The sequence below is a fragment of the Miniopterus natalensis genome, chromosome 3 (assembly GCF_054644295.1).
Source record: "Miniopterus natalensis isolate mMinNat1 chromosome 3, mMinNat1.hap1, whole genome shotgun sequence".
NCBI classification, from domain to species: Eukaryota; Metazoa; Chordata; class Mammalia; order Chiroptera; family Miniopteridae; genus Miniopterus; species Miniopterus natalensis.
The window spans coordinates 67,609,190-67,621,063 of NC_142083.1; the positions used below are offsets into that span (position 1 = coordinate 67,609,190).

The 11,874-nt window shown below is 35.8% G+C and overlaps 1 protein-coding gene across 2 annotated transcripts in view; it reads left to right on the plus strand.

Annotated features, from left to right (window-relative positions):
• Positions 1-11,874, plus strand: part of SRFBP1 (serum response factor binding protein 1) — a 49,093-nt gene extending 37,219 nt beyond the window's left edge. For both annotated transcript variants that reach the window (XM_016217802.2, XM_087815510.1), the window contains 4 exons: positions 4,495-4,576; positions 5,538-6,249; positions 7,919-7,956; positions 11,570-11,874. In XM_016217802.2, coding sequence (XP_016073288.2) covers positions 4,495-4,576; positions 5,538-6,249; positions 7,919-7,956; positions 11,570-11,760 — 1,023 coding nt within the window. In that variant the 3' untranslated portion in view covers positions 11,761-11,874. The remainder of the gene's footprint in view (positions 1-4,494; positions 4,577-5,537; positions 6,250-7,918; positions 7,957-11,569) is intronic.

Genomic DNA, 11,874 nt, shown 5'->3' on the forward strand with positions numbered 1-11,874 from the left:
CATTCCCCCTACCATTTGCCCACCTCTACCCCGCTCTCCCCACGCCCCCTTCGCCACACTGCTGTCCATGAGCTATACATACATGTTCTTTGGCTAATCTCTTCACCTTATTTTCTCCAGTCTCCCCACCTCCCTCCCCTGGAGGTCTGTCGGTCCGTTCCCTGTATCTATGCCTCTGGATCTATTTTGCTCATTAGATTCCACATGTAAGTGAAATCATATGGTATTTGTCTTTCTCTGGCTGGCTTATTTCACTTAGCATAATAATGTCCAGGTCTATCCATGCCTCCGTGCCGTCACAAAGGGTAAGAGGTCTTTCTTTTTTACAGCCACACTGTAGTATTCCATTGTGTAAATGTACTGCAGTTTTTCTAAAGGACTATATAATCCATTAGGAATAAAAGACAGTTATATTAAACAACTATAGGATAAGAGGAAGCAAATTAATACTTGTTAACATGTACCAGTTGCCTGACTCGTTATGTGCTTTATGTATGCTAGTTTTCTCAGGGAAGATGATGGTAACCTCATTTAACAGATGAGACAGTGGGCCCAGAAAGGTAAAAAATATATCTATAGTCAGGTAGTAGGAAATGGCAGGTCCAAGGTCTAAACCCAGGTTTCTCCTTTTGGCCTACAAAACAAAAGTTTAGGACAAAAGTATGGAGTAAGTTTCCACATATTTTTAGAATCATGGTGACATAGGGATTATGAGTTCAATGAATGCAGAAAGGTCTCCTGTTCCCTTAAATGTGAACCCTATTTACTTAGTTTGTCACAGTTCTTCAAATCCAGCTGAATGGACTGTTTCTTACTATCTCCCTAAATGTTTAGTAAGTACAAATATTAACGTGTTGATTTATATCTTTAGGTAAAACCTAGAATTAAAATTAAGTTCAATTAATATTAAAAGTACTGCAGCTAGCATTCTACCTTTACCAGTTCATTTAGAATCCTAGTTCATTTAGAATTCCTGGTTTGTTTTAGGAATATTTTGAAAGGAATGAACATTGCATGTAAGAGAGTTTTTGCATTTTTAGACTGTTGTTTATATTCATATGTACGTTTTTAAAATTCTTTTCAAAATTGAACACCACATGCTTTATGCTCACAATAAATACCCATACTCCAAAATAAAAATTTTCCATTAAAAAATTAGGTGTTTTCCCTTTTTTATTTAATTTATTTGAAATGGAAGAAACTGGAGGTGTGTTAAACCACAGTTTCCTGAGAATTTTCCATGGCAAACATTGTGTCAACTTTAAATGAGGAAACCTGTGGTTTCTTTCATACCCTGCAATATTGTGAAGACTTTCATGCAGGTGTAAAAACTGTGTATTCACAGAGACTACTTAGCCTTTTAAGCTTCAAAATAAATTTATTTAAATTTAAGATGTATGACTGTGTTTGAAGTTTTCCTATAAGCCTCAGCAGTTTCTGTCTCGCCTGTGAAGTTTATCACATTCTGCCTGGGAATAGTTATTTGTGCATTTGTCTTAACCTTTTAAATTAGAGCAAGATCATGAGCATCAAAAGATGGTGTTTGTCTTCATGTGTAAGACCATACCTTCACATAATAAGTCGTGTTTATGTAAAAGTGCATCAATATGAGTAAACATAAGGAGGGGGTAGTAAGTGAGGAAGAAGGATGGGCAGGGGAGAAATTAAGGGAGAGAAAGGAAGCCTCTCATGGCATGCACTGCCCGCTTATCCCTGTAGTTCCTACACTTAGCCCACTGCCTTCAGCAAATGGCAGCAGATACACAACGCACTGCCAGAGGTGTGAACCTGAGCCCACTTGCTTCACAAGCCTCTTTTTTTAGTGTTCATGTTTGATTTCTTTCCAAAAGGTTTAAGAGGGACTTGGAGTTGGGTCACACAGTGAGAGAAAGTTATCTCAAATAGTTTGGAAGAAAACTTGTTTCTCAACAACTATTCTCATACTAGACTGAATTCAGAAACATTACTTTGATACATGTAGTTCTGAAAGTGATTTAAAGAAAGTCAGTTAAAAATATCAAATTTTATAAATTTCAGCAATCATTTAAATAAACTTTTATTTCTCCTAAGTAAAAATGTGAAATTTAATGTTTTAAACCTTTCTTTAATTTTATTCTTCAGAAAGCAATTAAAAATCATTTAATTGTTTAAATTTAAATTTTAACAAGAGTTTGTAAAGGGAACACAGACCAAAGATTTTATTTAATAATTATACTAACAGTCTTGACTTGATTTCAAGATTACCTACCAGTTTCCTAACTCAAACCTTTATTCTTTGAACTCATTGCTGGTACATATGGCTGCATAAACTGTACACTGCACAGCTCCAATTGTGACAACTAGATTGTGAGTGGCAGTCCTGGGATTATGCAGTACAATGGCTCTTTTTGAATCAGTCTTACTTCTTATTAGCCTGGTATTTTCCCCCAAATAAGTCCTCCACAGAGTTTGCAACATAAAGACACAGTTATAGAGGAAGACACAAATAAGAGTACCTTCATTTATTAGATCAATACATAATTGTAAAATTTTAAACTTATTCTAGGGCCTTTTAAAATATATATATATGTAGAATTTACTGAAATTGGATCATTAGACACTATGGGGTATCTTCCAGGGCAGAGAAATAACATTGGTAAATGAACTCAATGATAAAATGATTCTTAACAAAGCAGTATTTGCCTAGAGTCAACACCAGACATTCAGGTATTACCACTGCTCTTCTAAAACTTTTTATAACTAAGATGGAAAGTTGTAGCTAACCCTGGAAAGAAAAATACCCAATTCATCAAAGCTTTTAGCAAGTTGTCAAAGCAGGGATTTGGGAACAGTAGTAGATGTTTTGAGCAATTCTGCATGAATACATTTAGTCGGAATCTGTGGGATTCCCAGAACTTTTTATCAAAAAGATGTGAAATTAACCTATGTGATGAGAATAGTTACTTTCTGATTTATTTGTTTTTCAAATTCAGATGTTCATATATTGGGGATTATCTTTGAAGCAAAATTTTAGTTGCTACAGGAAATATACTGAAAAAAGCAATTAAAGATAAATAGCTGCTGCTGCAGTGTCTTCTTTTACCTTGGAACCTGAAAGAGGGGCAGGGTCCTGGGATGTGTATAATGGTTGGTTATATAGCGAATTTGGGAGTGTTCCCATAAAACTTTATTTTATAAAAAGGCAGCAGGTGAGAACTGGCCCATTGGCCAGTTTGGCAAACAACAGTTATAAGAGTCAAATACTTTTACAAAATTTCTTGTGAAAATAGGCCTTTGTTTTCTTCCACTTTCAACTTAAGTTGATTCTTATGGAATTGATCCTCGCATCAGTCTGTTTTTATTAATACACTTTGAGCATTAGCTGTTGGTGTCTGTAAGGATTTAGATCTCAGCCCTCTGCCATGTCATGTATGTACCTTTCCACCCTCCAAACTGAAGTTAGGTGAATGTTTTGTGGTTATGTTATTTTAACCATAAGCCACATAGTGAGTGATTACTTTTCCTTTTCCATAATATTTCTGTTTCCTATAGTTTATAATTGTTATGTTTGTTAGTTTTCTATCTTCTCTCTAGCATAACAGCAGACTCCTCAACAGTTATTGAAATCTCCTCTGAAGACATTTAATACACCAGGTGTTCTACATCTAAAGCTTCTGTCAGCATCCTGGGGATTCCTTTTGCCTGGACCTCTTCTTCCTTATATCCCCTGCCTTCCTCATTTTTTGTATCCTTCGTATTAGTGGGGCGGTAGCTTCTTGGGAGAATGGTTCAAGGAATGTAAACTTTTTTAAACCTTGCATGTTTGAAAATCATTTTCTTACAGAGGTTTAGAAGCATTGCTTTATTGTCTTTGACCTCCTATCCTGATTCCTGAATTTTATTTATTTTTTTTAGTGATTTGATTGGTGGGTTTTTGGGGGTTTTTTGGTGGGGTTTTTTTTGTTTTTTTTTCTGAAAGCTTGTAAACTTCAATATGCTGATGTAACTCTATTTTCATATACTGTGTTGAGCCTTTTCAGCCTGAAAAATCATGTCCTTCTTTAGGATTTCTATGCTACAGCTTTTAATATGCTTTCTATGAAACTCAAGCAAGCATGTTTTACCCATAAACTTTAGCAGCCCCGCTTGTCACTGAGTGATCAGGATACCAGCAGTAGGCTTTTTTCTCAGATTCTCTCATATCTTTTCAAGGTAGATAATTGCTAAGTGTCTTAATTGGAAATTCAAACATTATAGTAGTCATAAGTTATATCATGGCGCTTAATACAATGTTATTTGATTCTTCCATATTAATTTAGTCTTAACTCGATCTTTTATGTTCTTTGAAAGCAGGAGCTCTGTTATACCTTTAAAATATCACCTGTGATGCCAACCACAGTTTTGGAAAGATATTAAATACACAAGGAATATTTATTTATTGATTACATGATAATTACAATTGTTCAAGGACAGTAGTATTTTTGTCAGCATGAATTTTATTGTTTCAATTTGCAGCCTGATTCTACTGCAACTGAAAGAGCAGTTGCCAGATTAGCAGTGCACCCTCTTCTGAAGAAAAAAGTAGATGTGCTCAAAGGTATGAATTAAATGACTTTTAAGCCGTGTACTTAAATGCATTTGTGTATATTACTTTGAATAAATGACTGTTGATTTATTTGTGTTTTTGCTTCTATTTTCTTTCTTTTGGATCTTTTATATTATAAATATCTCTTTCACATATTTCCATATGTGGGAAGGTACTTAATAGGGAAGGTATTTGATATTTGAAGAAAAGCTAAATCTGTATTTTTTTCCTAAATTCTAATATATGAGTATATGTAACATATTCATGATAATATTGAATTCAGTTGCTTTCTAATAATTGATGTAACTCATATTACTTTTGATGTTGCTGCTGCTTAGCCACATAATTTATGTGTATGTATATTATAAAATGTATTGAAAGAATTAATGCTTTTGTCACTGATGAGAAGATACTTATTTGTATGTCTGAAAGCCTGTTTATAATACTCTACAATGACGTCAGTACATTATTCCTGCAGAAATTAAAGTTGCCATTTTGTTTTATTTGCATTCAGAACAGTTTTTACTGTTCTTCAGAACTTCAAGGCATAAAATGATGTTTTTAAAATTAATTTTAGATTTTAAATGGATACTCCTGAGCATTTCTTATAAGTTTGGTTTCTAAAAAGTCAGATTTCTTTGTGAGCAGACCCATTCATTATACATACAGTCATGCATCAGTTAACAACAAGGATACATTCTAAAAAATGAATTTTTAGGAGATTTTGTAATTATGCGAACATAGAGGACACTTACACAAGTAAGATGGTATGGCCTCCTACACTCCACTGTAATCTTACGTGACCACTGTCACATATGCTGTCCGCTGTTGATGGAAACGTCATTGTGTGGTGCATGATTGTATTTAATATAATGCATAAATTATCCTAAGTCTTTCTAAGTAATTTAAAAAATACTGTACTGAAAGAGTGACATTTTATGCTGAAACAAGTTGTGTGCTATTTCTCTTGCAGCTGCTGTCAAAGCCTTTAAAGATGCAAGACAAAATGATGCTGAAGTTAAGTCACCAAAGAATGCTGCAGAAGAAAACCATTCCAAGGACAATTCAGGTTCAAATGATGATGCCATTAAGTTACAGCATGAAGGAGCTATTATCAGTGAGCAAAAAGACAAAGAAACCAAAATACTGGCAAAGAAACCAATAAATACCTCAAAAGAAAAAATAGCAAAGATGGAACATGGACTCAAAACAGTGGACATTTCAAATTCTTCATCACAGCCTTCTGAAAAGGATTCTGTAGTTCCCTCTGGACCCCCAAAGACACCTGCTGACAGTAAAATGAAACCGTTACATCCAACCAAAAAGAGGAAAGAGCCTGATAGCTCCCTTGGTGGTGACAGTGATGGAGAAGAATTACATGGAGAAGAGAAGGAGTACTTTGATGATAGCACAGAAGAAAGGTTTTACAACCAGTCTTCCGTGTCTGAGGATAGTGACAGTGGTGATGACTTCTTCATTGGGAAAGTCAAACGGACACGAAAGAAGGAAAGTAGTTGCCATTCTTCAGTTTTGGAACAAAAATCCTCCCAAAAAGTGTACCCTGAAGAAGATATACTTGATACTTGTCAGGGTATAAGGAATAACAAAAACAAGCCAAGTACAGAAGCAAGGAAGTTTGAATCAGTGTTTTTCCATTCTTTATCTGGAGCTAAAAGCTCTGCAAGGTATATTTTTGTATTTGGAAATACTTATTAGTTCTTAAATTTAAAAAAATATTAAATATTTACACATTCTAATAATGAGAAGAGACTACTTCCCCTCCATAATTCTGATTTATGCAAAATACATCCTGTGACTTGGACCTGTCCCACTTTATGTTAGGATAATACATACAAACACGCATATGGCAATGACACATTTTTCCAGCTTCATAAGAAAATGAGATGTTATAGCCAAATAATTTTTCTAGCTAATTTAAGTTTATCCCTTCAATTATCAAAGTTTTGAATGTTGAGTTAGCTTTTGATGAAAAACTTTTGAAAATGTCTCATATGGCTCAATCTTTAAACAAAATGAATAGAAATATAGTGGGTTTGGGGGTTTTTTGTTGTTTTTGTTTTTTTTGTTTGTTAACCTACGGCCATTATGGTAAACACCAATTATTTTATTATGTATTCCTATTTCAGTACATACAGCTGCTTGCCCTAATACCTAGTTTCTCCAGACTGCTTTGTATTTAGTGATGCTGCTGTGCCTATCTCTGCTGTTAACCACCACTTTCCACAGCTGTTCTGTTATAAAGCAATATTTATTTTCATTTGTAATTTTAATCAGGTAGGGGATATCTTCACACATAGTAAGCTAATTTCTTCAATAATAGCTATTTTCCTCAGTAAACTTTTTCTGTATATTTATAGGTCAGGGATCATTTTTAATATAATAGAAAATGTGATGTTCAGAATTTTTTGAAAGAAGTAGAAGTATGAAAAAGGCACACAGCCATCTTTGGAGCCTTGAAAATAATTAAAATATTACTTATATCTCCCAAACCTGCTTCAAAAGGCAACCTTTTTTTCTCATTTGAAAAGAACACATCACTATCCCTTTCCTTTCTCACAAAATGCAAATATTAATTTCTGTTATATGTGACTCATTCCCCTTGTGAGAATGTTTTTGAAATTCTTTATCTAGATAGTCCTCAAGAGTAGATAAGAGGTAACCATAGGATATTTTATGTCCAGAAGCCCATATAAGGATAGAGAGAGGAAGCTTCCCATGTGTTTCTGTAGTAATATTGGGGCCTAACAAACCTTTGATGTAGGTAAAATTTAGGGGTTTTAAAAATTTTTTATAGATTGCTGGTGGACTGAGGGAGAGTACTATAGTCCATTGAATGAATTTGAACGATCAGTTTTATTACATATCTTCTTAAGTCAGAAGATTTTTATCTTTTTAAATTTTGTTTTTCAATTACAGTTTACATTCAACATTATTCATTTCAGATATACAGTATAGTATTTAGACAATCATATACTTTACAAAGTATTGCCCCGATATTTCCAGTACCCACCTGGGATCATACGTAGTTATTACAGTATTATTGACTATATTCCCTGTGCTGTACTTTACATCCCTGTGACTGTTTTGTAACTACCGATCTATACTTTTTTAATCCGTTCATATTTTTCATCCAAGCCCCCAAACCCTCTTCTCTCTGGGAGTCATCAGTGTATTTTCTGTATCTGAGTCTGTTTCTATTTTGTTTGTCTCCTTTATTTTGTTCTTTAGATTCTACATGTAAATGAAACCATACGGTATTTATCTTTCTCTGACTCTTAAGTCAGAAGATCTGCTTATCTTTTAAAAGTCCTAATGGTGTTTTTCTTCTTTTAGAAATTATAGAGAGCAGGCTCCGAAAAGCAGCACCCCAGGTATGTTATCAGTGGCTACCTGACCCCCATGCAAGTAAGCAATGCCTTGTCCAAGTGGAAGAATAAAAAATTCCAGTAGCTCAATAGCCTGAGTGAATTATGTACCCACAGAAATGGAATCAGAGCATCTTCTAATTATCAATGTAATTTTAAATTTAATTTTTCTCCCCCTAAACCCTGCCAGTGGGAAAGGTATAGACAAAAGTTATTGGGAAATATTGGGTCTATTTAGTTTATCCTTTTTTTTTTATCTTCACCTGAGGATATTTTTTCCATTGCTTTCTAGAGAGTGGAAGGGAGGGGAGGAGGAAGAAGAGGGGGAGAGAGAGAGAGAGAGACATCAGTGTGAGAGACACTTTGATTGGTTGCCTTCTGCACAAGCCCTGGCCTAGGGCCAGGAATTGAACCTGCAACCCAGGCATGTGCCCTTGACCGGGAATCGAACCAGCGATCCTTTGGTACATAGGCCAACACTGTAACCACAGAGCCACACCAGCAGGGCATTTAATTCATTCCTTACTTTAATTATTGTTTGAGTTATATCTTAGTAAACACTGTGCTTTTAAATATTCAGTAACAAGCATGTTACTTTCTGGGTTGAGAGTAAAATCAAAGTTTTTTGTTTGTTTTTTTTTTAATCACTGGAGTTCATGCTAGAGAGGAAGAGGTAGGTAGAGAGAGAGAGAGAGAGAGAGAGAGAGAGAGAGAGAGAGAAACATCAATCGGTTGCCTTCCATATGTGCCCCAACCGGGGAGCAAACCCTCAACCCAGATATGTGCCCTGACCAAGAATCAAATCGGCAACCTTTAGGTGCACAGGACAGCATTCCAATCAACTGAGCCACTCTGGCCAGCTCAAAGTAATTTTAAATTATTATATTGTTGTAAATCAATATATTTGGGTAGGCTGACTCTGTGCACATTCCAAACTCTCACTGATTTAAAAAAATAAAAATTTATTTCTCACATCACAGCCCACCATGAATCAGCAGAGGGGCTATGTTTCACATAGTCATTCAAGGATTAAGCTTCTTTTGGCTCCTTCCTTTTCCAGTTCCCAGATATTCTCCATTTGGCCAACAGAAGAAATAAAATTCATGGAGAATTTTGCAGGTGGTTATCATGGGCCAGGCCTGAAAGTGGCAGGAATCAGTTCTGCTCACATTTCATTAGCCAGAATTCAGTTACATGACTCCACCTATCCACAAGGGAGCTAAGAAATGCAGTCTGACTCTGTGGCTAGAAGGAAAAAGAAAGTAGAATTCTTGAACAGGTAATGACCATCCTTTTGATCACCAAATGCCCATTTCACTTTTCCTCACACACATAGAGCACACTTACCTCCTTCTCAATGAAGCCGACCCAAAGTCCCATCCAGATCAAAGCCCAGGATCAGTGAGTGATGATATGGTGCTTTCCATCAGGTCTCATGGGTGTGACTGCTCCAAATTGGGTGACCTGTGCATTCAAAAAAGAAACTGGCCCCGGCCAGTGTGGCTTGGTTGGTTGAGCATTGTCCCATGCACCGAGGGGTCATCCATTCGATTCCCTGTCAGGGCATGTATCCAGGTTGGGAGTTTGGTCCCTGGTCAGTTTGCTTGATGGGGGCAGCCAATCAATGTTTCTTTCTTACATCCATGTTTCTCTCTCTCCCTCTCCCTTCTTTTCTCTCTAAAATCAGTAAAAGCATATTTAAAAAAAAAAAAAAAATGCCTGCCCCCAACTCATACTAAATATTTAGTGTCAAAGGAGGGGCAAAGTAACTATAATAAACCTTTCAACCAGTTAAGGGAAAATGGAAAGGCACACAACACATTTACTACCTGATCAAAGAGAACTAGAGGCACAAAATGGAAAAGTCTGCAAGGAGCAGATAGATGGATGAATAAGAAAAATTCACCAAGTTGATGGTTATTTGTTACAGTCTACTATGCATAATACTGCAAGTAGTATTCTGAAATAGGGTAGAGCCATTAAAATAACAAAAATTTTGCCCTTGGTGGTGTGGCTCAGTTGGTTGGACATCATCTCATGCACCAAAGGTTTCTGGTTCAATTCCCAGTCAGGGCAGATGCCCAGGTTGTGGGCTCAGTCCCTGGTAGGGGGCGTGCAGGAGGCAGCTGATCAGCGTTGCACTTTCACATCAATGTTTCTCTTTCTCTACCTCTCCTTCTCTCTAAAACTCAATAAAAATATTTTTTAAAAATTTGGCATTGGCTTAGCAGTTCAGTGGTAAGAAAATAGATATCTGACGCTGAAAAGTGAGCATCTTGTGTGCTAAAGGTTGGCAGTGAACTTGGGAAGCAGGCTCCATGTGAGAGAGAATAGAAGCTTCCAGTGGCTATAACTCAGTTATCTGGCCTCACCTAACTGTAGCACCATGGAAAATACATTATGGTTGTGCACCTAGAAGGAAAAGAAGATGAGCTTTGTCAAACACATGGCCATCTGCCTCATTTACCTTATTTTCACAAACATAGGATAACTAAACTAAAGGCACCCCCTTGTTTTCCCAATGAGGAGACCCTTGTAAAAGAGTTGGTTTGTTTTTGCTTAACTTATATATATGTAATATTTATCAATTTATTTACACATGCAGATTTACTTTGCATGATTATAAAAATATATTTTTAGTTTAGAAATACTGTCTTATTCAAACTTCAGTTATCATGAAACAGTTTTATTTAACATTTAAACTCGTCTTCACCACTATAGTCCCTGTTTGAGCATTACAAATTTCTAGGTCACATGTGATTTGTACAAGGTGTGGGGCCTTTTGAATCTGTGTACAGTGATATTTTGGAAAGATTATCCCAAACTGTGTGCACTTGCTTATAAAACATTATGCCATTTGCTTTTTAAGGAGATCTTTAAAAGGCTTTTGACAGTGATGTCTAAATTGCAATGGAGAAATTATACATCCCTAGGACTGTTTAATACATCTATATTAAACTTTTTACCTCCCTGTTCCTTTCTGATTCTGTAAGCATGCATTGATTCATGTCGTTTCAAGCTGGTATATCTTTCCCAAACAGTACTTTGTTGTTCAAAGTAACGTAATTGGAGTGCCTCATAATATAACAGGCTGTGAGGACTAGAATACAAGTTGCCGCCCTCATATCTGATGGATAACTTTATGACTAAAACAAAACTTTGTCTTGTATTGGAGTAGATTTAGTAATTTACCTTTTAGCAATAACTTTGTTCAGTAACAGAAAGGAGTGAAATCAATTAATAGCCCTTTAAAAATTAACCTATCCCATCAACACTGTCAGATTATCTTAGTAAAGATGTGTACTTTCTGACTATATCTGCTTCACACACAGGTATCATAAGCAAATGATATTTCTTAAGACAGCACAGCATATATTAGGAGGCAAACAATACACATCTGCTTACAAAGATTAGGAAGCATGTGTCCCAAACTGCCTGCTGGTGAATATTTCAACTTCACACTGTTCCCTGGTGGACTTAGATTTTAAATTGTGAGGTATTTCATTTCAGTAAAACTAAATTTCTTCTTCAATACTGATTTGAGAAGATGAAATATATTTCTCTTGTATGTTGTTTGGGTATATAGTTAGTTTTTATTATTTTTGCTTTCTCTTCGCAGGTCCAGTTTTTGAGCAAAATGACCCTCAGCTCACGAATCAGTTTAAGAAGAGTGCACAGAAAGGACCAGAAAGTACAAAACGGCAGACACAGCTGCCTCTCCATCCTTCGTGGGAAGCAAGCAGGAGGCGGAAAGAGCAGCAATCTAAAATCGCTGTGTTTCAGGGGAAAAAAATTACGTTTGACGATTGAGTAGTTCTTTTTGTGAACTTGTCCATATAAAAATTCTTTTTCTTCTTTTTGTTTCTTACCAGCCTGTTATTAAAACCCGTATTTGAAAAAGTCTCTTTGGAAGGGGTAGAGAAA